This window comes from Bos mutus, chromosome 25 (genome assembly GCF_027580195.1).
Source record: "Bos mutus isolate GX-2022 chromosome 25, NWIPB_WYAK_1.1, whole genome shotgun sequence".
Taxonomy (NCBI): Eukaryota; Metazoa; Chordata; class Mammalia; order Artiodactyla; family Bovidae; genus Bos; species Bos mutus.
Window position 1 is genome coordinate 41,086,923 of NC_091641.1, and position 25,812 is coordinate 41,112,734.

General features: G+C 62.0%; 1 protein-coding gene across 1 annotated transcript; it reads right to left on the reverse strand.

Moving 5' to 3' along the window:
• Positions 1-4,352: 4,352 nt before the first annotated feature.
• Positions 4,353-5,634, reverse strand: LOC138985597 (skin secretory protein xP2-like). Its single transcript, XM_070362597.1, has 2 exons — positions 5,334-5,634; positions 4,353-5,057 (listed from the first exon to the last, which is right to left on the reverse strand). The coding sequence occupies exon 2, from the start codon at positions 5,037-5,039 to the stop codon at positions 4,353-4,355; it is 687 nt and encodes a 228-aa protein (XP_070218698.1). The 5' UTR covers positions 5,040-5,057; positions 5,334-5,634.
• Positions 5,635-25,812: the final 20,178 nt, after the last annotated feature.

Here is a 25,812-nt window from a genome sequence, read left to right on the forward strand (position 1 = left end):
GCGCCCATGGCCTCCCCTCGAACCCCAGACCGCCCTCCACCTGCCCTGTGCTCCACTTCTCCCCAGAGTGGTCCCAACACGGCCCCTGCCCAAGAACAAGACACAGCCTGAGACCCTGGGCCAGCTCACACCCACCCTCCACGCTCACAGGCTTCTCTGGCCGCCCGGCCCCTCCTGCCCCACCTCAGCACACCCGCCACCCCTCCTGTTGAGAGCTGTGTGCGGTCCGCCTCGGGGCCTTTGCACGTGTCACTCGGCTGCCTGGGCCATCCCTGCTCCTCGTCCACCCTCCCCTCCTCCCCACAAGGTCCCCGTGAGCAGGGGGCTCCCTGACTCCGCCTGCCCCAGGACCTGCAGCACGATCAGGCCAGAGGCCGACACGCAGTGGAAGTGGCCTGCCGGGAGGGCCCGGGGCCCAGCATAGGGCCCAGGGGGGTCTGCACAGTGAGGCCGCCTAGCCCCACCCCCCAGGGCACCGCCAGGCCCAGCTGGGAAGCAGGTGTGGGGGCGGGGGCCGCGCTCACGTCACCATGTGTCACCGTGCCACACACGGGCACTTCATCAGTGCTCCTGGCGTCTGCCGACTAATCAGGCCGCCAGAAGCTGAAGCGACACCAACCGTCTGCCCGCGTCAGGGCCCCGAAGGAGCCCAGGTGGGGAACAGGGCGAGCCTAGAAGTCTAGGCCCCTTCAGGCTGGGGGTCAGCCAGGACCCTTCCCGCACAGTCTCACGGCACTGAGTGACACAGACACAAGCCAGGCCCTCCTGGGCAGACATGCCTCAGCTCACCCCGATTTCCCCTTCTATAGCCCCCTGCCTTCCTGGACCCTGCACTCACCTGAAGAGCCCAGCCCAGCCTCACCTCCTCCAGGAAGCCCTCCTCAACACACCAGCCAAGAGACAGACTATCACACCTCGGCTCTAAACTCAGGGTCCAACGGGAGCTCAGGCCCGTGTCCAGGGATCCCAGGAGCAGGCACCCAGGGACAGGACTCCCCTCCCAACCTCCTGCAGGTTCTCTGAGATCGCCTCTCCACTGCGCCCCCCTCCACCGGCTCTCAGGGAAATGTCCTTCCCCAGGAAACCCCCCTACCACGAAGCCCTATCTCTGCCACCAAGGTCTCTATTTCCACTGCCCTCCCCACCCCAGGACACATGGCCTCAGAGCCCGGGGTGGGGTGCTGGGCAGACCCAGAGACACTCGGACACACATATGGCGGCTCCTTCCAAGTCAGAGGAAGTTGGGGCAGCTCCGTCAGCCCGGGCCCCACCGGCCGAGGGGCAGCAGGCCCCGGGAAAATAACACACGGCGGCATCAGGACGAGGACCCAGGACCAGGGGCTGGGGTGGGGGTGCTCAGAAGCCGGAGTGCCCCCCGGGCCTGGGCGCCACAAAGCGCTCAGCGGCCACGGGCTCAGGAAGGGGAGGACACAGACCGTCCACTCACGGCCAGTCCGTGGGGCCAGAGGGGGCAGACGGGGGCCTGTCCCCTCCCATCCACATCCCCACGCCCCGCGTGTCCTCGCTGGGACGCCCGCCGGGAGCCAAGGTGCTGGCAGTGAGCACAGGGGAGCGGCAGGACGCCTGCGACAGCGGTGTCCACAAGACACCGTCAAGGGCCTGGACGCTGGGCCTCACCTCCCTGCTGGGCAGCGCCCTGCCAAACCCGCGGACGCGGGAGCCAGGCCGGGCTCACCCAGCACCGTCCTCAGCCAGCCCTGTGACCTTGCCTCGTCCTCTGTCTCCTCTGAGCCCTGCGCCTGGGGCGTCCGCTGCCGGGCCCCTGGGACACACCTCCTGGGCACGTCCACCGGCCCTGAGCCCCCAGGTGCCCCCGCGGCCACCCCCCAGCGCCTCGGCGCCGGCTTCCGCAGCTCCCGGGGAGGTGGTGGCAGGGCCCCCTTCCCAGCCGACGAGCACCCTTGGGAGGCCCCGCCTGGCCTGGGTGCTGGGACGCGGCAGCCACAGCACAGGCTGTGCGAGTCAGGAACCCCGGGGGAGCCCGGGCGGAACACAGCCCCACGGCGCGGGCTGCAACACAGATCCCACCCACCTTCCGCTATAAATAAACCTGTGTAGGAGACACAGCACTCGACCCAAAAGTTCCAGCACCATTATATTTTCAAAAAGCGAAGGAAATCAATAAGGACACCGGCCGCCCTTGGGAGCTCCTCTGCTGTGGACCCAACATCCTTCAAGGCAGACAGGACACACGTGCTCGTCTGTGTGGGGGGCCGTTCACGCCACGCAGGGGCTCCCGAAAGTCCAGGCTTGAGGAAGGCCCCTGCCTGTGTTCCCACTGCTGGTCTCGTCCCCACGCGGGGCTGAGTTCGGCAGACTGGCTGGGGTTCTGCCCGCCTCTGGGGAGCATCGAGTGGCTTCATGGCATGTGGGTTCCCAGAGCAAACCCAGTCACCCCATCTCCCTCTCCAAGTTTACCCTCCGCAGCAGAAGAGGTTCCAGGAAAGGACGCTGGGAGCCGCCAGCATAACACCCACCTACAGGGCAGGGAACCAAGGCCAAGGGGTGTCCTCTGGCCCCAGGACGGACACCACGTGGGCTCTGGCAGACTGCAGGCCACCCACCGAACCCCAGCCTCTCACAAGGAACCTGAAGCGCTCGGAAAAGGCTCGCTGAGGCCCAGGGGCTTCCCCGAGGGGACCGGGCCCCCCAGTCCGGGCGCACTGAGGCACCCCTGCACCAGGGCCTGGTACCTGCAGGACGTCACAGCCATCCCTACTCGCTAGGGGCCTGACAAGCCCACCCCACTCAACACAGGCAGCCTCTCCACAGCCAGGCTGGGAAAGACGATACCAGGACCTGAGCTCCCCCACACCCTGCCAGTCGGAAGGGTACTCCCAGATTCCCTGCCCCTGACCCGGCGGAGGGCTCCTCGCCTCTTGACACCCTCCTGCTCCTGGAGTCCCCAGGGGCCCAGGGACAGACACACGGGCAGGTGGTCCTGCCAGCCCCACCCCCCACCCCCTGGGCCCCCCCCCACCCGCATGGAGCACCCCCCCTCCCCTGCACTGAGGAACACAAACAACCTTGTCAGACGTCCCGAAGGACGCAGCCCGCCCGGAACATCCAGAACACAGGGTCAGGCGGGACAGGGACAGGGCGGCCAGACGCGGGGGCTGTCAGGAGAGAGAAAGTGCAGGCCCTGCTCCCATCCTTCCCTGACTGGTCCCCACGTGTGCCTGCAGATGAAGGACACGGCAGGGGGGCTGCCTCCCCTCCCAGGGCCTCATGGTGCCCACTGTATCCCCCAGCACCCCACCCAGCCGGGCCACCTTCCCACCCAAACCAGGTGGCCTGGAGATGCCCAGGGTTTTGGAGGGAAGACCAGCCTACAGCTCCCCTGCAAGCTCAGCCTGGCAGCTGCTGGGGGCTGAGGGGGGCCCCAAGCCCACCCAGGAGTTGTGGGACAAAGGCAGGCAGGGGAGCCTGCTGCCATGCTGGGGCGGCAAGCGGCCACGGCCCTCAACACAGGCCACGACGGACCCCTTGCACAACCGGCATTGGAGGCGGGCGGGGGGGCAGGTGTTGGCTACTCTGACTCAGCCCACGTTTGGATTTCAGGAAAGAAAAAAAGACAGGGTTTGTTACTTTCCTGCTACACATTCCTCTTTCCTATGTGATGTTTGTACAGTTCGACACACAAGGTAGGAAAAATATATACACGCATCGCTCATGCGGCCTGTCTCCTTCACGTGGACAGGGAAAGTTCACGTGCAAGGTCTCCCCTCCACCAGCCTCCTTTCCTCAGTCCCCCACCCTGCTGTCACCCAATCCCTCCAGGCCAAGGGGAGGGAATGCCTGGTGCCCACAGCCCAGCCACCTGGCAGCCAGGGGCTCGCAGGAGAACCGGCCGGGACACAGCGAGCCAGGGCCCACTGACAGTCCCCAAAGGCCACCTGCTGGGGGTCCCCAGCTCTGCTACCTGTGTCCCAGAAATGCCCCCTGCCTGACCCAGCTCTGCTCTAGAACCTTCTCTGAAAGTCTGTGTCGCTCTCACCAAGAGCAAAAAGAGAGGCCCCTTCCTCTAGGGTCAGGGAAGCACCGGGAGAAGGGACACCAGGGTGCGGAGCGCGTGCCAGCTGCCTCCCTGCCCCCCACCCCCAGCTGCGCATGACTTAAATCGGCCCCAACACCGAGTTCAGCCTGGAAAGGCGAGTTCACAACCGACGTCACCGCCTCTCCCCACGGAAAAGGACCAGCGAGAGAGCAGGGCTTCCCGGCCCCCAGGGTCTCCCAGACTCTCCCAAGCGCAAGGGACAGGGAGAAAACTTTGATCCCTTATTGAGGTCCCGCCGGCCCCCCCTACCCCCCACCGCAGTGAGGATCCTGCCTCAGGCCGGAGGTCCTGTAAACCCGGAGGGAGGAATTCCCGTCCTGACCGGCACCCATGGGGGCGCAGGCAGTGCCCACTTCCCTCCCGGCCACCAAGCCCGCGATGGCCTCGCCGCTTCTATTCCACCCTCTCTTGTCCGGAGCTGGCTCTGGAGCGGGGACACCCCGTTTTGGATCAAGAGAGCCGCGGCCGCTGCCCGACAAAGCGCAGCCCGGGGCCGCCTCTCTCGGAGGAGCGCTCCCCTCGCGCCCCTGTACCGCGTCCTCCGCGCACCCAGACCGCGCCAGGGCCAAAGAGCCCCGGCGTGGGAGGCACACGCGGGAGGGGGTCCCGCGCCTCGGAGTCCCATGCCCAGGATCCCCGCACCCCCGGAGGCCCGGGAAGGATATGGGTTACAGACCAGCCGGAGACACCAGCTGCGCGGCCGCGTGGTCTGCCCGAGACAGAAGAAGACGGTGGCCGCCAGCGCCGGGTACGGGACGGGCTGCTCCTCGTCGGCGCCCAGCTCCGCGCCGCGCTCGGCCGCCGGACTCTCGGGGGGCGACGCACTGGGCCCCGACCCCCGCTCCGCCTCTGGCCCCGGGGCCCCAGGGCTCGCCGGGGACGCCGCCGCCGCCGCCGGGCCCGGGGCTGGCGCGCCCAGGGGCACGCGGACCTCGTCGGCCGCCTGCACGCCCTCGGTCATGGTAGCGGCTGGCAGCACCTGCAGGGGACAGGCGGTGACCAGGTCCCGGGAACGACACCCTCGCCCGCCTCAGGCGAAGCGGGATCCGCGGAAACAGCCACGGCCGCCGGGATGTCTTTGTCTTTTCTCATTAGAGACAAATGCGCCCCCCGCCCCCTCCCGCCGGCGAGGGCTGGGCGGCCCCTCCCCCACCGCCGGGGCGGGGGCCGGCGCCCGAGGGGCTCCCCCGCCGGCCGCCTCAAGTTGAAGAGGGTCCCGGCGCGCAGCGGGGCGCGCGTCCTCGCCGCGTCTCACCTCGCTCCGGCTGCCGGCGGCGTCCCCGCGGGCATCGCCCGGGCGGTGCGGTCACCGCGGACCCGGCGCGGCGATTGGCCCCGGCTGGAGCCCCGCCGCCCCCGGCCCGCGCCCCCAGCCCGCGCCCCCGGCCCGCCGGCTCCCGCTCCGGCTCCCGCTCCGGCTGGCCCGGCAGCGACGGCGGCGGCCGCCGGGAGCAGAGGGCTCCGCGAGGCGGACGGGCGCGGGGCGCCGGGCGCGGGGGGCGCGGACCGGGCGGCGGGGCGGCGAGGCGGCGAGCGATCGCGGATCCCGTCCGCGCTCCGCGCAGGAAACTTCGGAGTGAGCGGCGGGCGGGGCGGGGGCGGGGCGCGGCGGCGGGGCGGGGCCGGGCCGGGGCGCCGGGGGGCCGTTCCCGCCCCGGGGCGCGCGCGCCGCCCCTCCTCCTTCGCGGAGGGCGCCCCGCCCCCGCCGGGAAGGCGGAGCAGGGCCCGCCCGCGCCCCCCATCGCGCCCCTACCCTCCCGCTCGGGGCGCGGGGCGCCAGGGGGCGCTGGCGTGGAGGCCTGGCGGGGGCGGGGCGGCGGCGCCGGCGTCTTCCCCGCCCCCAACTGCGGGGGCGGCCGGAGCCGCGGAGGCGGGCCCTCCCTCCCCGCCGGGGCGCGCACCCAGCCCTTCGGCGCCGCGGGCGGGGGTCGGCGAAGGGGCGGGGCTGCGGGCGTGGGCGGCGCGCGGCGGCCGGGACGGCGGCGGGCGCGCCCCTCCCCCTCTGCATGTGTGTCCTGGGTGTGACCGCGCGTGTGATGCGCTGCTGTATCCGTGGGTGGGATTCTGGGTGCGCGTGCATCCGCACCCCCGCACACACACACACACACGCGCGCGCGCACAAGCGTACCTACGGCTTTCTGCGAACTTGTCCCTCGCCCAGCCTCCTCCTGGACCGAGCGAGCCGCGTGGGACCTCGAGGAAGCGCCCAGGCCCTCCCGCAGCCCCCCAGCCTCACACTGAGACACACTGCCCCCTGTGCTCCGGGGTCCCACTCGGACCCCTTGGTAACTGAAAACCTCACAAGCTTTTCACTTTTCCACGACCACCAGTCTGGTGGCTCCAGGTGCGACCTCCCTTCTTCCAAGCCCACACTCAGCGCCGGACAAAGAGCGGGGTGGCTGGTCCACACGGGCGGCTCCAGCGGCCTTGGGCCTCAGCAGTTACTCGAGTGGGTGAGAGGACCCACGTGGGGACCCCCAGATCTGGAGCGACCCTGGCAAGGTCACTCAACCAGGGCTTCCCCACCTGCGCTGCGCGATGGCACTGCAGAGATGCAACCAGAATAGGGTGGCCGTGCGGGGGTAGGGAAAGCCCGGGAGGCCCCGCGCCCTGCTCCACCGCTGGGCCTTGGGGGAAGGAAGACGCAGGAAGGCAGGACCATGGCAGTTCCCAGGCAAGGCCCAGGGGGTGTCCAGCGCGGCCTGTCCCTGCTCAGCAGCACTTCCTCTTGTATATGTGAACTTTTCAAGAAAATGAAAACATTTACTCTATTTTAATGCTGCTACTTAGGGATGGAGGGCCATGACCAGTAATTAAGGCCCTCAAAGAGCAATTAGTGCCCCAGTTACCTAGGAGAGGGCCTGGGAGAGCCCTGAGGGGAGCTTGCAAGGGTGGGGCAGACTTGAAAGCCTCAGCAGCATCCTGGGCAGGGGTCACCTGGACCTCCTGATCCTTTCACACTGGCCGGATCATCAAAGGTCAAGGTGAAGCTGAAGATTGGCTCTGGCTGGGGAACTGTGAGTGATTTGCTGAACAAAAGTCAGTGGGAGGCCCACAGTGTGGAACCAGGGAGGCAATGGTGGTGACCGGTCCAGGCCTTATCCTTGTCCCTTGGAACTTCATTCCAGTGGGGAGGCAGCCACAAAGAAACTGGTGGATAGAGGAAGCGAACAGTTACAGGCTGTGTTAAGACCTGTGGGGGGCAGGTAGGGGGCAGAAGATACATCTGAGGACAAGAAAGCAGCTGGAAGGGGCAGGGTGGAGGGTGATCTTCCCAGCTGCAAGAGCAGACTGTGCAAAGGCGCTGTGGCAGGCAGAGAGTGCTGAGCAGGAAGAACCAGAGACAGCCTAGCATGCCCATGCAGGGGCCCTGCTGTGACGTGGGGGGAGCGGGTGGTGGGCAAGGGCAGGGCAGGGCAGGCGTTCCCACGGGGCCCCAAGGAGCAGGGAATTTTAATGTGACAGACCGTCACCCTCGTCTGCACACTCTGTCCTTCAGACGTCCACAGAAGGGACAGGGCATGGATTTTTTTAAGTAGGCATTATTTTTTAAAGACAGCATCTCTAAGCTGACAAAGCCTGTAGCCTTCAGGAGCCCCGTGGCCCATTTATAGATAGGTGAGGCTGCACAGACACTGGACAGGCAGCGACCACCTCAAGGTCTCAGAAGGAGACCTCCTCCCGCCACATCCGGCTCCCTCCAGCACCTCCGAGAGCCTTGTCCTTGAGGGCTCCGAGTCCCCTGAGCTGATGATACTCACTGACCGTGTGCGTGGCGTTTGATGGTATTGACTCTGAGCTCTCCAGCCAGAGGGGGGACTGCACAGCGTGGGGGACAACTTCGCCCCACAGCCAGGAAATGAAGAACAGATCGTGGAGTGATAGGAGATGAGAAAATAGCATTAGAAACAATGAGGCCGTAATACATTCACATCGCTAGAAAGGAATGTTGGAGAGATGAAACACAGGACAATTTGGAAATTGGCATTAAAAGTATTTAATTAAATCGTACAGAGTGTTCAGGTTTTTTTTTAATCCTCTTGGCCTCTGGAAAATTTAGTTCTGCTTTTTGTTATTTCCTTTTTTTTTTAAGGGCGAAGCTTTTTCTTGACAAAGATGGGGGGAAATGAACCGCCTATTGGTTCAGCCAGTGGGAGGTAGAAACCAGATCTCCCCCGAGGAGAGGACTCGCACCCTGGGGGCACATGGCTTCGACTATGGCCATCAGGCTGCCTTGGGGGCCCTCCACCTTGGCAGGCTGGGTGTTGGGCAGTGGGCAGCAGGGTCACCTCCGTCTAACCTATGAGTGCCTGAGAGCTCACCACCCCCACCCGGCCACTCTGCCCCGTGTCCAGGCACCCTGTCCACCTTCAGGCTGGCTGAAGCCCCCAGGGCCTGTCACACCACACTGGTCCCTTCTCCTACCTGTCACGTGGCCTCCTTCCTCTCCAAAGGTTCCCCCCCACCCCGCCACACACTCCCTTCCGTCCAGAAGCCCCCACTGGCCCCAGGTCAAGCCACCTCGAGTCAGCAGGAGCTGCCTCCAGCCTCTGTGTCCAGCCTGTCCTGCCCCACTGTCCTTTCGGACTGCAGACCCACCATCCAAGCGCCCCTCCAGGCCCAGCCCTGGCCCTGCCTTGCCTGTTGCTGGGACGCTTCGCCTGGCCCGAACTTAGCAGTGCCCTCCTGCCAGTGGTGGCCACTCCAGGGCCTCTCTGACCATGACACCTCCCCCACAGCACTCACCTCGCGGTACTCAGGCCGGCCTGGGGCTCCTGGGGCAGCCACTGCATCATGTCTGATGTGCCTGTGGTGCCTAGCAGCTGGGGGTGGGGAGGCCAGGAGACACTTGGCTGGCGTGGAGTGGCAGAGTGGTGACCTGAGCAGGGGTGGGGAGAGGTGAGGTGCTGGTCACCGGAGGGGCGGAGGCTGAGCCCTGATTGCCCCCACCACTGTGGGGGCTCACGCTGCACAGGAGAGGTCCTGGGCCTTCTGCAGGTGGCCGATCCCCCTCAGCCACCCCCAGTTGCGCTGAGCCCCCCACCCAACACGCCTGGACTAGCCACCGTCTCCAAGGAGCAGGACCCAGCGCCCCGCTGCCTGGAAACTGAACCCAGAGATGCCTCCCTCGGGGTGTGGGGCTGGAGGCCAGGCTCTGCAGGGAGTGGCCTTCAGGGCAGGCAGCAGGGCCAGCACAGGCCTGGACCCCTGCCCGGCTGGAATGCCTCCAGTGACAGGCCCATACGCCTGCCCGGGCCCAAGCATCCTGGGCCATCATCCCAGCTCAAGGGCGATTTGGGGGCTGCCTGCCCCGTGGACAGTGCCACCCCCGGCCCCAGCACAAGGCGGCAGCTAAAGGCCAGGCTTTTCTAAATTCTTACTTGGTACTCACAGCTCTGGTCGACACAGGTGTCCAGGAGATGCTGTTTGTGTAACGCTCAGTGGTCTCCTTTGCACTTTAGCGTCCTGTTTATTTCTCGAGCTGTGCCTGTGGAATCAGCCCACTCAGACAAGCTGCTCTGTGGCCCCCCATGTCCCCCCGGCTCCTCCGCCTCTGGGTCCCCACAGGACGGGCCCAGGAGGAGCAGGTGTCCTGGGCCTCTGGGCTCCCTCTGGTCTCTGGCCACAGAATGGGCACTGTTCACTCTACTCACAGAAGCCTCTGATTTAGCAGATAAAGACACAGCTTGCTTAGTTAACTTTGAATTTCAGACAAACACGAATAATGTTTAGTGGAAGTATATCCCATGGCAATACCAGTTGCTAAGTTGTGTCTGACTCTTTGTGACCCCATGGACTGCAGCATGCCAGGCTTCCTTGTCCTTCACCATCTCCCGAAGTTTGCTCAAACTCATGTCCATTGAGTTTGTGATGCCATCCAACCATCTCATCTCTGTCATCCCCTTCTCCTCCTGCCCTCAATCTTTCCCAGCATTACAGTCTTTTCCAATAAGTCGGCTCTTCACATCATGTGGCCAAAGTAGTGGAGCTTCAGCTTCAGTATCTGTCCTTCCAGTGAATATTCAGGACTGATTTCCTTTAGGATTGACTGGTTTGATCTTCTTCCAGTCCAAGGGACTCTCAAGAGTCTTCTCCAGCATCACAGTTCAAAAGCATCAATTCTTCTGCACTCAGCCTTCTGACAGGAAGAGCCAACTTATTGGAAAAGACCCTGATGCTTGGAAAGATTGAGGGCAGGGGAGGAGGGGGCAACAGAGGATGAGATGGTTGGATGGCATCACTGATTCAATGGACGTGACTTTGTGGAAACTCTGGGAGACAGTGAAGAACAGGGAAGCCTGGCGTGCAGCAGTTCATGGGATGGCAAAGAGTCAGACACAACTTAGTGACTGAACAACAGCAACCGTCTTTATGGTCCAGTGCGATAGTTGGGATATATTTATACTTAACACATTTGTTTGTATCTGAAATTCAAATTTAACTGCATGCATTATATCCTATTCAGGGCCCCTTCTTCGGGCAGCATGGTGGGTCTATAAAGGGCTGGGAGGAAGGGAGCAGGGGAGGAAAGGGGCCGGTTCCAGCTGAGCCAGGTTCGGGGCGGGGGGGGTGGGTCTTAAACTGGGGTGGGAGCACGCCGAGTGTGTATGTCTGTGTGGCCAGCACCCTGCAGGCTGCCCTCTCCCCATGGAGGGTCGGAGGGTTCAGTCCCCACCTGAGGACAGCCAGCTCAGCTTCCCTCGGGTCAATGTGGGAAGGAAAAGGGCCTGAGGACTGGGGCCTTTGAGCCCTGGACTCCAAAAGCAGAAGAGAGTGTGGTGGGTCACCGTGGAACACGCAGGCTTCTTGACCTTCATCTCCAACTGCATGACTCCATGGGGCCTTGGACACAAGGCCCACAAGGGCAGGAGTTGGGGGTCTTCTTTGCTCAGTGCCTGGCATACAGTAGGTGCTAAATGAGTGTGTGCTGACATGTCATGCAGGGGCTTGTGCTTGCCTTGAAGTTATTTGGGGAACCACAGCTGCTCAGGTTGTATTGGGAGGGGTAACCTCACCACAGACAGGGGCCTTGTGACGGCCGAGTGGTGGGCACCCGGCCCCCAGCTCACAGAGGGGGCTGCCCTTTTCCGGGGACCTCAGATATTGTCTGGAATCTTAACTGAGCAGCAATGCACTTTGAAAGTTTTAGCATGAAGTGCCTAAGCCTTAGTGGTGCTGAGTGCAGAATCCTCCCACCTTATCACAGGGCCTTTCTTGGGCTCTGCAACCACAGGGCCTGGGTTCTGATCCCAGGCCTGCCACACACTGGCAGTGTGGCTTTGGGCAACTTAGCCTTAAGTGGCCTCCTCTGAAAAATAAAACCTGCATCAGGTGAAAAGTGATATTGAATTGGCTGCTCCTGTCAAACGGCTAAGGACAGCGTTACCAAGGATACAGCAATTCCACTCCCGGGTACATGACCCAGAGAAGTGAGGATCCACATCCAGACACTTACCCGAACGTTCACAGCAGCCAGATTCGCTGCAGCCAAACGGCGAGGCCACCCAGTGTCGGCAGACATGTGGGCGAGCTGCACGTGGTGCGTGCACAGAGCGGAGTCCACTCGGCCACAGAGAGGAGTGAGCGAAACACAGACGAGTCTTGAAACCGTGATGCTGAGTGACAGCGGCCAGACAAGCACAGACGCGGGGCGTCCACACCTGGGAGGCCCCAGGTTGCCACGGGGGGAGGAGGGGAACGCAGCGGGTGTCCTCTGGGATGACGAGAATGTCCTAAACGTTGACTGGGGTGGTGGCCCACCCTGAATTTCCTGAGACCCCCGGCGCATCTGGGAACCCTGTGGTGTGGGAAGCCCATCCCGGTGAGCTGGGAGCCCACAGGGAGGGCGTGGTGCTGGGTGAACTCCCATGACTGCGGCCGTGTACAATGACCCCCGGGCCTGGGGGCAGGAGGGGAGCTGCCCCAGGATGGGGGGCCTGGGGGAGCGGATTTGGTGGCCTTCAGGGAGCTCGTCTGCCCCCCAGGGTCCTCAGGTATCGAGGGCCCAGGACGGCCACCTTGCAACAGCATCATGGCCAGCCAGGCACGGGGTCACATACAGGAGTGCAGCCTCTGCCCAATAAGTCAGGGAGGCCTCCAGGACCTCCTCCAAGTGGGGTGTCTCAGCCTTGAATCCAGGGATGCAGGCTCCCCCTGCCTGAGCCGCTGAATGTCCCCCACGGAGAACGCTCCCCCGGAGGGAGGCTGACCTGGGGAGGAAGCAGGCTGTGAGCCGGTCAGTGGTCCTGAGCACTTTGGAGGGGCCATGGGCAAGCCAGAAGCCCGAGGCAGATGTCAGCGCATCTCCCCACAACCCAGTTTCCTGCACAGCCCCCCAGCTCCACCACCCCCTCCTGCAGGCGGTTGCTCACGGGGGCTTCCCAGGGCCTTTATCAGAGGAAGGCCCTGAAAGGCTGAATCTGCTGGCCCACAGACCCTGAGTTCGTCCTCAGCCGGCCTCCCTGCCCAGTGGTGACTCCCCGGGGGGCTCCCGTTCTCCCTGAGACCCAGACAAGGCCGCCCACTGGGTGCCAGGGGCCTCTTCCCTGACCCGCCCCCTCCCTCCCCCATGTGCCAGCGCTGGAGCTTGGACGCAGCAGGGCAGAGACCCTTGAACCGACAGGTGAGCAAATGGAGGGGGTGTCAGTGTGACATCTGAGCCTGCCCTCGAAGCGCTTCCTGGGGGCCAGGCTGCCCTGTGCACTGCGGCAGCCCTGACTTTGCACCTGTTCTTCGCTGGAGAAAATCAGGCGTCAACCCAGGTCAGGTGGTCAGTGGTCAGCAGTCAGCGGGCCTCAGGGAGCCCAGCGAGGAGGGAGGTACCACTAGTTCCTTCACTGGCCATGTCATCTTTTGGGTTAAATGGATTAAGTTGTCAGGTGTCACGAACGGAGCAGCCTCTTCCAAGGGACGCCCCTCCCAGCTGTGGGGTCTGTGCAGGGCCGCCCAGCTGAACATCAGGGGACCCTACAGCAGAGGTAGCGCCCTGGGCGCCAGCAGGCCTGACAGAGGTGGAGGCTCCAACAGCATTTACATAATTTATTGTAAATTACTCCCACTTTGTTTAACGCTCCTTTGATTCCACTTAATACTAGCTTCTCCATGGCTGCCACCAGATGCTGCAGGAAGTTCACGTTTTCAGAGACGGGGAGACATGCCCAGCAGGGAGACTGAGCAGTCATGCCGCCTGTGCCACACAGCATGCCCAGCCTCCCTCCCTGCACAGGGCACCCTGCCTCCCCCGGGAGGAGTTTCAGATTGCCCGGGCTCCCAACCTGGTGCCCAGACCCGGTGGCAGAGCGCTAACTCCTGGCAAATGGCTGTCGGGTCCCTTGCATGGGGACCCAGGGCCCGAGGAGACAGCCCGGGACACACAGGGGCACGCGGCGTGGCCGTCTGGGCTGAGTGGGCCTGGGCCAGCCCCTCAGATGGGGCTGAGAAAACACAAGCGGACAGTGTGGAAAGGCCCATTTGGTCCATTTCTGCCCAGAAGTGGGGGTAGGAGGAAGAACCACCAGGCCGGCCTCTCTGCCCCAGGAGCAGGCTGACCTGCCAGGACCCACCAGGGCCAGGAAGTGTCTCCGTGGGCCCCAGGGGCACCTTGAATTCCCCAACATCAACTTCTGCAAATCTGGGCCCTTGAAGCAGAAGTGGACAGGCCGGCAGCCAGAGGACTCCAGCCCCAAGAGGGCACTTTGGAACTCTCTGGCTTCCAGACATGGGTCTGCACAGGCCCGGCTGGGCCAAACCCCAGTCACGTCCACAGCCTTGACGCTTTGCTGCTGACCCAGGGACCTGCCTTCTTGGTACAGGGCAGGGGATTTAGTGGTCGTGGGTGGGGGTGGAGGCCCAGCCAGGCAGGCCTCTCGGCCACGACCTGGAGGCTGGGGAGGGCCGCCGGAGACCGGGCGGCCACAGGCCCCAGGGTGAGAGGGTGAGCCAGGTCCAGAGTGGCCCCAGGGCCCGCGGGCAGCATCCCCCTCAACGTGTGTGTCCCCATCTATCCATGGGAGCACCGGCCCCTCCCCCACCCCAGCTCAGCTGAAAGGCACCAGGGTCCCCGACTCCAGAGTCTGCTTGGGGTGGCGGGTCCCCGCTATTCCCCGAGGGGTTCCTAAGCAGGATGGATGGTGGCCATCCAGCTCGCCTGGGTCCCCAGACGTGTTCTGCAAGCCCAGGTTAGTCTTGTGTGTGTGTGTGTGTGTGTGTTCAGTTGCTCACTCGTGTCCGACTCTTGGCAACCCCACGAACTGTAGCCCTTCAGGCTCCTCTGTCCATGGGATTTTCCAGGCCAGAATACTGGAGTGGGTTGCCATTTCCTCCTCCAGGGGATCTTCCCGACCCAGGGATCAAACCCCGTCTGTTACATCTCCTGCATTGCCAGGGAAATTCTTTACCATTAGCGCCATCTGGGAAGCCCCAAATGAGTCTTGTACCTCCAGAGAAATGGGGCCACTCAGGCTGTGTGTGTGTGGGGCCTGGTCTGTTTCCTGGAAAGCGCACTTGCGCAGGGAGGGCGGGCCTGGTGAGCAAGGCCGCAGGGCAGCTGAGGAAGGGCGGGCAGCCCTGAGCCGAAGGCGGTGCGGGGTGGATGAGGCAGGCTTGAAGCCTAAAGGGGCTGAGAATAAGCCACGTGAAATGACAGGTTCTTCCATGAGTTGGCCTCCACGCTGAAAGGAGGGTTTGCTCCCGGGCAGCCAGGCTTCAGTCCTGCTGGGACCCTCGGCAGGTCAGGCAGACCACAGCCAGCATCATCCGCTGGGGGACGGGGGAGGGTGGTGTTGTCCACCCGCTCCTGTCACCCCCAGGGGCCCCTCCCTGAAGAGCTGGCTGAGGCCTTGCTCGGCCGAGCCTGGGTTGTCTCTCCCACCTGTTTCTTGAGCAGGTGCTCTCGTGTCCCTGCCCTGGCCCCGGGGCCTCCTCTGAGTGCAGACGTCAGTGCTGGTGACCCTGCCCGGCGCCCCCTCTGCACCCAGGGCTTCGGGAGGGGGGTCGGAGCCCTGCCTTCCTCCCCAGCACCCAGCAGGTCCTCAGCTAGGAGCGCTGTGAGCCCAGGGCAGGGGGGTGGGACCAAAAGGCTGCCAGGGCGTCAGGGGTTCCCTCCCACCACGTGGCCAGCCCCTGATGGGGAGCCACGCGGTCCAAGCTATGGTTCCAGCTGGCCCTTTAGTCACAGCAAGGAGAGAACCAAGGCTTTCTCCTCCTGTGTTTACCAGTAAATCATCCTCTGTTGTCAGAGCAGGTGAAGGTGAAGGAAAACAGTATCATTTGCCATTATAACAAGTGTGTTCTGGCAGCATCTGTGATAAGGCGGACGTCTGTCGTCAAGCTGGCTCAGTCCCTCACTCGGCCGGCCGCCGTGCAGCGGGCCCTGAGAAGTTGATCCGACCCAACCCCCATAGGCCACCAGCCTGCGGGACTCAGGGGCGTCCCATCCTCTCTGGAGAAAGGGACTCATGTGAGTGAGAGGATCATTGGAGAGCCTTTCCCCCAGAGCTTCAGCATCAGGTTAAGCATTGCCCGCCCCTCCTTGGGCTCATCTTTTCAAAGACCACATTGTCTGGGAGGGGCTATGTCTTGAGCTGTAGCAACCATTCACATTTTAGTATGAATGAGTTCCTGCAATCCTTCCCCATCGACAATGGTGGGGAGCAGAGGCGAGATGAGGTGGGAAAGGGCATGAAGGTGCTGCTGGCCTGAGAGGGACCTGGGGGCTCAGCAGGGCGGGATTGGCGTAGGTCTGGGCCCCAGGGGAGACCCATGACAGCTTGGAGGCAGGGTTGTTTCAGGGGTGCAGAGCGGGTCCACAGAGCCAATGGGTCAGGCCTCCTGCGGATGCTTTTAGGGGATGAGGGCTTGGGGGCAGCAGGGGTGGGCCAGGCTACCCAAGGAGGGGGCTCCAGGGGCCTCTCTGTGTGAAATGGAAGGTCCCTGAGCTGAGAGCGGCCCACTCCCTGGGCTGCGGGGAGGGGCGTCTGCACATCTGGGCTTGTGCTGGGTGTAGCGGGGCCTGACTCCAGGACTGAGCTTCGCGCCTGTGCTGGCAGCTCGGCCCCTCGGGGTGCCTCTCTGATCCCCAAGGCCCTGTGCAAGCCCTCCCTCCACAGGCAGGGCCTTGGGACAGGGCCCTGGACCCAGGAGGCTCCCACAGCTAGGCTTACCAAGGAGGGGCATGGGGCAATGACCACACGGCCTCGCCAAGCCCCCTGCCTGGCTGCCAGGAACCTCCTCTGGCTCCTGCCCCTCACCTGGCAGGGGAGCGGCTGCAGGAGACAGGAGATGCCGCTGCTTTAATTTCCTGGATTTATAGCGTCTTCTGCGACTTCATCACGAGATGAGGATGGAACTCGTCCCCGTCAGGCTCCTCTCGGGTGTGCAGCTGCCTGGCGGGCCAGCACTGACGCTCTGCCTCCCACGCAGAGGTCGGGGGACCCTGGGCCTCCAGGAGTCTCGGGTGCTCGGCGTCCTCCCACTGGGGCCAGAACAGTGGGAATGCATCCACCTGACCGAGGTGTCTATAACCCCTCACTGACCTCACGCTCAGCGACGAAAGGCTGGAAGATTTGCCCCTAAGATCAGAGCCGAGATGAGGACACCCACCCTGGCCACTGCCACTCAGTACAGTGCTGGAGGCCTAGCCTGTTTAGGCAAGAACAAGAAATAGAAGGCTGAAAGTTTGGGAAGGAAAGAGCAAAACCGTTTACATACAGACATGAGGACTGTCTGGAAATCTTGCGGAATCCGCCCCAAATCAGCCAGAACCAATATGGAGCTTAGCGAGAGCGCAGGACCACAGGCAGAAGTGTGCTCCAGCACCAAACGGCAGAGGAATGTTGGAAACATTTCCATTTAAAGTATCATGAAACAGGGACTTCCCTGGCGGTCCAGGGGTTAAGACTCCATGCTTCCAATGCAGGGGGCGGGAGTTCGACCCCAGTTTGGGGAGCTAAGATTCCACATGCCGTGCAGTGTGGTCAAAATAAATAAATAAACTTTAAAACATATATATCACAAAACATAAAATATATGGAAAGGAATTTAACAGAAGATGTGCCGACCTCTGGAGTGAACTGAGTGTAGCAGAAATTTGATGCGAGAGGTCCAGACCTCAGCTGGCAGAGGCTCAGACTTGATCTTCAGTCAGGGACCAGGAGCCTTGGCGTCACCAAGACATCACCCCTCCCACGCCCCTCTGTGAGATTCAGGGATCCCCAAATGAACCCCGAGGCTTTTTTTTTTTTTTTTTGGTAGCAGTTAACCAGCTGAATCCAAGATGCACGTGGACAAGCAGAGAGTAAAGGGCTGAAACCATCCTGGCAAAGGCGAGCAGAGCTGGAGGACTCACACTCGCCACCCGCAGTCGGCCGGGAAGCCTCAGCGATCGACACAGTGTGGGCACCGTGACAGCTGGCAGCAGAGCTGAGGACGCACGTGGCCCCGACGGAGCCGGGCCGGGGAGTGGGTTCAGTGGGACGAAGGAACTCGCTCTGACAAATGGTGCCGGGAAAACCAGCAGACTCAGCAGGAAGACCATTCCAACCCTCCCTCACCCCCCACACATGGTGGTCTGAAACAAAGCACGCGTGTCTGCGTGCTAAGTCGCGTCACTCGTGTCCGACTTTTAGTGATCCTGTGGACTGTACCAGGCTCCTCTGTCCATGGAATTCTCCAGGCAAGAATCCTGGAGTGGGTTGCTGTGCCCTCTTCCAGGGGATCTTCCGGACCCAGGGACTGAACCCACATCTCTTAGGTCTCCTGCACCGGCAGTTGGGTTGCTTACCACTAGCACCACCTCAGAAATGAAGCAGAGACCCCTGAGTAAAAACTAAAACTGTGATTGTCTGTAGAAGTTCTGGGTGAGTATCTATGCAACTTTGAAGCGGGCAAATATTTCTCAAATAAAACACAAAAACATAACCCTAACAGGGAAGACTGATGCGTCGAGGGACTTCCCTGGTGATCCAGTGGCTAGGACTCCGCGTCCCGAGTGCAGGGACCCAGGTTCAATCCCTGGTCAGGGAACTTGATCTCACACACCCCAACTAAGCGTCTGCATGTTGAAGCTAAGACCCGGCGCAGCCAAGTAAATAAATGTTTTTAAAAATGTTGATACACTGAGCTGCATCAGTTAAAACCTGTCCATCAAAAGGAAGTCAAGGGAAGATGCAGACTGGGCAAGGACATTCGCGTGGTCCACAGGAAAGTCTCGAGCCCAGGATGGATGAAGAAACGCCGACACCAACAACCCGATTTGGAAATGGTCAAAGGCTGGAATACATACGTCACCAAGGAAGACATGCATGTGGTGGAGAAGCCCAGCATCACAGGTCACTGGGGGGATGCGGCCTCGACCCACCGGCCACAGCAGAGACCCTCCCCTGTCAGGTGGGCTGCGGTACCAGGTGTTGGCTGGTGAGCAGGATCCGAGCTCTCACACTGCTGGTGGGATTGGAAAGCGGCGGGACCACTCAGGGGGATTTTGGCTGTTCCTTAAATGCGCTCACACTGTGTAGTCTGATCTTTCTGCAGCTGCTATTTACCCCAGAGAGATGGAAGTGTGAGTCTTACCAAGATTTGCCTGAAGGTTCACAGCAGCTTCCTCGTAATTCCCAGTCCCCGTTGGCCCAGGCCTCCAGAACAAAAATACCATGATCTGGGCCATTTACTAACAGCAGACATAATTATTGCCCGCTGTCTGGAGGCTGAGAGCCCGAGACCTCAGCACGCGTGGTTTTCCGCGTCTGGTGGGGCAGCTTCACACAGTGTCCTCAGGTGGAGGTGGTGAGGGAGCTCCCCAGAGTCTCATGTGCTGTTGTTGTTCAGTCGCTCAGTTGTCTCTGACTGCGACCCCATGGACTGCAGCTTCCTTGTCCTTCACCATCTCCTGGAGTTTGCTCAGACTCATCTCCATTGGGTCGGTGATGCCATCCAACCATCTCATCCTCTATCGCCCCCTTCTCCGCCTGCCCTCAACCTTTCCTATCATCAGGGTCTTTTCTAATGAGTTGGCTCTTTGCATCAAGTGTCCAAAGTATAGGAGCTTCAGCTTTAGCATCAATCCTTTCAATGAATATTCAAGGTTGATTTCCTTTAGGGTTGACTGGTTGGATCTCTTCGCTGTCCGAGGGACTCTCAAGAGTCTTCTCCAGCACCACAGTTCAAGCCTCATATACCTGTCTTCAGGTTCACTGGTCATTTCCATTTCTCTGCCTAGTCTCTAACCCGCACTTCTGACTGATCACCTCCCGAAGGCCCCACATCCTAACACCGTTACTGGGATCAGGTATAAGTGTGTGAATTTAGGGGGACACAAATATGATTGAAGGCAGAAGGAGAAGGGGACGACAGAGGATGAGATTGTTGGATGGCATCACTAATTCAACCGATATGAGTTTGAGCAAACTCCGGGAGATGGTGAGGGAGAGGGGAGCCTAGCATGCTGCAGTCCACGGGGTCACAAAGAGTCGGATGCGACTTAGCGACTGAACAAACATCCAGACTGCAAACTCAAGCCCAACACTGGAAATGACCTGAATGCCCTCAGCAGGGCAACCCCAGAGCATAGGACATGGCAGGAGGGGTGAGTGGGTGCAGACGGAGCCCGGAGCAGAGCAGCCGAGGGAAGGAGGCGGGGGGAGAGGGGACACCTCTGCCCACCCTCCTCGTCAGTCCACCTGCAGCGACACCAGGTCATGGGGGGGCTCCTGACTTCTGGGGAGACTGGCGTTTCCGCTCTCTTGATCTTGGTGGTTTCACAGGCATCGCGTGTGTCCAACTTCAAACGCGTGTGTTTTATTGCACATGATCTACACCTCCGGGTGCTGCATGACAGCAAGGCATGCAGAGATGCCGGCCCGGTCTCCAGGGGCCTGCACACATCCTCTGCTCCAGATCCCTTTGTCCTCAGTCACAAAGAGCGGAGACCGAGGGAGCCTCACGCTGGAGCAGGGAGGGGCAGGCAGCCGGTGTGGGGTGTGGCCACGGGGCTCCGGGCTGAGCACCAGTCCGTGTGTCCTGACGTGCCCGAGGTTCCCACAGGCACGCGGTTTCCGCAGAGGCTTTGATTCCAGGCCACACACTTCCTCTCACTCACGCTCTCATCTTTCCTCCCCTCTGATCCTGTGCCTGGGGCAGAGGAAGCGACATCTCAGCCCCGAGAGAGACAGCACAGGGCGCGGGGGTTGGGGATCCTCGGCCGCCCCCGCTGGGACCCACGGCCTCCAGCACATGTTCTTGGGGCTGCTCCGTGGCCAGGGGAGGGGTGGACATGGCTCTCCTGGAGGCCTCCAGACCCCGAGAGGAGATGGGCAGTGGGCGAGGGTCCCCAAGGACCTTGGGCAGGGACTGTGCTTGGTCCCTACATAGGAAGCTTGGTCTCTACACGGGATGCTCGGTCCCCACACGGGATCCTTTGTCCCTACACGGGATCCTTGGTCCCTACACGGGATGCTCAGTCCCTACACGGGATCCTTGGTCCCTACACGGGATGCTCAGTCCCTACACGGGATCCTTGGTCCCTACATGGGATGCTCCGTCCCTACACGGGATCCTTGGTCCCTACACGGGAAGCTCCATCCCTACATGGGATGCTCAGTCCCTACATGGGATCCTTTGTCCCTACATGGGATGCTCTGTCCCTACATAAGATCCTTGGTCCCTACACGGGATGCTCAGTCCCTACACGGGAAGCTCCATCCCTACACAGGATCCTTGGTCCCCACATGGGATCCTTGGTCCCTACACAGGATTCTTGGTCCCTGCACAGGAAGCTCTGTCCCCACACGGGAAGCTCCGTCCCTACACGGGAAGCTCCGTCCCCACACGGGATGCTTGGTCCCCGCACGGGAAGCTCTGTCCCCACACGGGAAGCTCTGTCCCCACACGGGAAGCTCTGTCCCCACACGGGAAGCTCCGTCCCTACACGGGAAGCTCCGTCCCCACACAGGATGCTCGGTCCCCGCACGGGAAGCTCCGTCCCCACACGGGAAGCTCTGTCCCCATATGGGATGCTTTGTCCCTACACGGGAAGCTCTGTCCCTACACGGGAAGCTCTGTCCCCACACGGGATGCTTGGTCCCTGCACGGGATGCGCCTAGTCCGCACTGTAATCAGTGCTGGCACTCATGCTTCCTACGGGGTCTCTGCTCTAGAGGAGCGCCGCGTGGTGTCTGGGGTCCACAGCGACACACCAGGGGGCTTCAAACAGCAGGATCTACCCTCTTGGCCTGGGCTAGAGTCCAACACCCAGGGGTTGCGGGGCTGTGCACCCTTGGAGCTGCCAGGGGAGGCCCGTCTGCCTCCGTCCCTGCCCCTTGGTCACGGCCGACTCCTGTGTGTGGCCATGTCTCACCTCCTGCTCTTGTCTCATAAGGGACTGGACTCAGGGCCCATCTGGATGATCAACATCCTTCACTCCATCTGCAGAGATGCTTCTTCCAGGTGAGGTCCCGCCTGCAGGTCCCGGGATCAAGAGGGGTTGTGCCTTTGGGGGGCAGTGTTTGTCCCACGACACAGCCAGGTGGGGGGACTCTCAGGGGGCTCTCTCTGAGGCTGTTGCCCGCATGACCCCCATCGCCTGACCACCACCCCAGCATTCCCTCCCGACTCCCCTCAGCACTCAGCCCTCCTTTCCTCGGTCGTCCTTGGAGACCTGGCCCCGTTGTGGCCTGTGCTCGAGCCCTGTTGCAGCCTCAGGGGCCGCGGTGCCCCAGGCCCCCCGGGAGGTGCCCTCCGCCGCCATGTGGTCCATCGCCCCCGCTTCCTGCACCTCCGTCGAGCATCGACACGGCCGCCCGGCCGGTCAGTTCCCCGCAGTGCCAGACCTGCATCCTCTCTCTCTTTCATTCCTCCTCAGCTGGAGCATGGACAGCCTGTGTTTAACAGCCCCGCTGGGATGAGGACAAAGCCTGCCCTGCGTCCCCAGAACCCACGCTGACTACCACGTCCCCTCTGGATGCTGTGGCCTCCGCTCCCTCTGGGTCTCCAGTGGGAACCGGGTCCTGGCCGAGGGGCTCGTGGCCCCGCAGGGACTTTCAGGATGGACAGGGTGGTGGGGGCAGGGGGGGGGCACCCAGGGCAGCAGCAGTGAGGAGCAAAGGATGAGCTGAAAACCCCACCCACTGACACTGGAAACGCTGAACAAACCACCGCATACGCTGCTCTAAGGGCTCGCTCGGCTCACCCAGGAAGGAAGGGAGCGATAGTGTTGGAGTGGCGGCTGCTGGGGCGGCCGATGCAGAACACAGCTGGCTGGGCGGCTCGTCCACCAGAGGGATTTCCTCCCTGAGGTCCAGAGGCTGGACGTCCAAGGCCAGGTGCCCGCCTGGCTGGGCTGCCAGCGGCCAACCTGTCTCTGTGCCCGGGTGGGGAGAGAGGGGCTCCATGGGGTCTCCTTCATAAGGACGCTGCTCCCCCCCGAGGCTCCACCCTCACAGCCTGGTGACCTCCCGAAGGCCCCGCCTCCTGACACCGTCACCCGGGGCTCAGTTTTGCACACATGGATCTGGGGGACACAGACCAGAGGAGGTGGGGGGCACGGGGAACCAGGCAGTGAGCCAGGGATGTGCTCCCTCTGTCTGGATTAGGGGCTGGGACGGCTTGCCTTCCCGCCTCCCGACCAGGGGATTCAATATCAACTGCCATGCAGAGGCAAGGCTTTCCATCTGGCGGCGGGTGGGGGGGATTAGAACTGGGGACCGGGAGCTGGAGAGGTCCAGGCGCCGGTGCTGTCTGTGTCCGTCTGGCCCCCGGGCAGGAGGGAGAGGTGTGTCCCGGGACTTGAGACAGCAGCCTGGCTTCACACAGGCCCTGCAGGCCTAGGAGTCCTCCAACCAAGACATGACTGAGAAACTGGGCCAGCGACAAGCCCAGGTCCCTGGGCCACGAGCTGCCAACTCCTCTCAACCAGTTTCAGCTCACAAGGAGATCAGCTCTGTGAGCTCCAAAACAGGAGCTGGGAATTCCCTGGTGGTCCAGCACGTAGGGCTCCACACTTCTACTGCCCGGGGAACGTTCCATCCCGGGTGTGGAGCTAGGGTTCCTCATGGTGCAGCCAAAAAAATAAACAAGTAGTTTTTGAAAGAGCTGACTCAAGTTCAACCCCTGGGTTGGGAGGATCCCCAGAGGTGGGAATGGCAACCCACTGTGGTATTCTTGCCTGGAGAATTCCGTGGACAGAGGAGCCTGGCAGGCTACAGTCCATGGGGTCACAAACAGTCAGACACAACTGAGTGACTCACACACACATACACACACACACCATAACACACATTAGAGACAAGGAATAGGAAGAGGGTGTGCAAGAGTGCTCAAAACACGCAAGAAGGAGCCTAAGACCCCAGGGAAGGATGAGACATCGTGGGGAGAGCAATGGCGCTCGGAGACGTGAGAATGACCTTTGAGCTTTGGGTGGTGGACATCACGTTGTGAGAAGCTGAGGAGAGAATTAGTGAATTGGAAGGTAAAGGTTTGGGGACCACCCCGAGTGCCCCACAGAGGAGCCAAAAGAGGGAATAAATGAAAGAGAGGTCAGGAGATCAGTGGTGGGTGACCAGAGCCTCACCCAAGAGCTCACATGTCGTCTGTGAACCCTTTCACGCTGAAGCTGCAGTCACATCATTGATGAAGACACTCGGGCCCACGCAACCTGAAATACTTGCGAAGCCTGCCCTGGAAGGAGCGCCAGAGAAGAAAGGAAGGAGATGCAGGAGTGGGACCGTTACAGCCTAGAATTCTCCAGGACTGGTGAGAGCTGAGATACGTCAGATTCCAGAGACACATGGAGCCCAAACATGGACATGGATGGATATGATAACTAGGAGTAAATTCCTGCTGAGGCTGGACCCGGGGCGGCTGCAGGACCCAGGCAAAGACAGGGTCTTGGTGAGAGTGGAGAGGAGGGTTTGCTGGTTCACAGAACAGCCAGAAACAAACGCCAGACCCTGCTTCTGCCCACTTGCAGCCTTGGCCATGAAAGCAGGAGAGCCATGAGGGCTCAGGGCTGCCCGCCCCTGGGCTCCAGGCTGACGCCTGCCTTGGCCTGCGGAGGGGCCTCCCCCGGGGTCCTGGGCCCCGTCCACCTCCTGCCCCCAGCCATGCGTTGGGCAGCACCTGTGCGCCCTCTTCCCCCACACGCACCCAGGGCCAACCCGGGCGCCAGGAGGCAGAACGCCAGCAGACAGCACAACCGCAGCCCAGAATCGATCTGATCGTAACTGGGGCTTGGAAGAGGTTTAATATTTAACAGGATTAAATATTTAAACAGGATGAGTTGACAGGGAGCATGGTGGCTCAGGGAGATGTGGGGACCGGTCTTGAAGACAGGGCAGGCCTCACTTGGCCAGTGAAACAGCAGGAGCTCAAGGCATCTCCTTCCAAGGGGACGATCGGTCCCAGCCCTCAGGGCTGACCACTGGTGGGTGCTGACACAGTGTCTCCAGCCCTTTCCGTGGGACCCTGTTTACTGAGCACCAACTGTGCCAAGCAGGCCTGGGGGTTGGGACTGCCTTGCAAGTGCTCCTGTGACTGTGAGGCGCTGCCTCCTCCAGGAAGCCCTCCGGCACCGGGCTGGTTCCTTGTTACACACACTGTCACCCCCCTGCCCCGTGCCATTCGTGAGGATTCTAAGTGCTGCAGGCTTGGTGTTATCGGCAATGCCCCACGTGCAGCCAGTGCTCAGCACTGCCCTTGACTTAGCGGCTCCCAGCAGGGGGACCTGGCTGGGCTCCTCTGGCACCAGCTCCCTTTGGGCAGCGCCAGTTAAGGCTTCCCATCTGGAGTCCTGGGGACCCACCTGAGTCTGACACGTGGTGGGGGGCGGAGTGGTGAGGGGCAGGGAGTGCAGTGGGGCCAGACTGGCTCACGTCCAGTGCTGTCCAGCAGGGAGGCTGCCTGGGGGCCGGCAACTGGGGGCACCGTCGCAGGGAATGGGGCGAGGACGCGGGGCTGGGGGCACCGCAGCGGGAGGGTGGGGCGAGGACACGGGCGTGTGTCTCCCTTGGGGCTGCGGGCAGCCGGAGCCTGCGCAAAGCTCATCCTCCCACGCTCTGGAGGCCGGAGTCCAGGAGCGAGGAGGCCTCAGGGCTCTTCCTGCTCCACCCAGCTCCCTCCAGCCCCTGCCTCGGTCATCACTGGGCCTCCCGTGTGTGTCTGAATCTCCAAGTCTCCTCTCTCATAAGGACAGTACCCAAGGGACCAGGGTCCCCAGTGATTCATCTGCAAAGAGCAATTTCCAAATAAGGTCCATTCTCAGGTACTGGGGTCAGGATCCCGACTTATCTCCTGGGGGGTCAGGACTCAGACTTATCTGCTGGGGGTTGGGACTCCAACTTATCTCCTGGGGGAAAAAATTCAGCCTACCAGCCAGTGTCACTTGTACTGAGCTGGGGGTCAACCGTGTGTAACCCTGGGTGGCCCCAGGCCCCTTAAGAGCCCAAGTTTGGTCCCTTGATGGACAGGCAGGCAGGTCCGAGCCCGTGGTCCCCAGTTCCTGACTTGGAGTCCAAGAGCGGAGGGAGACCAGGCAGGGTATGTGAGGACTGTGCTGGGGACAGCTGGGACCTTCAGTGACCGGAGACAATGGTCTGTGCCCCCAGAGGCTGAGAATGACCCATCTCCGAATTTCCCCTTCCCTTCAACCTTCCTTCTGAACTGGAAGGTTTGGTCTTTGTCCCCTAAGAAAGCGCTGGTGCTGCCAAGGGGCTGTTCTAGAGTTTCCAGGCTGCACTGTCCTCTCC

Excerpts from the sequence above, each read along its gene's own strand:
- LOC138985597 (XM_070362597.1), bottom strand. The coding sequence starts at position 5,039 with ATGACCGAGGGCGTGCAGGCGGCCGACGAGGTCCGCGTGCCCCTGGGC.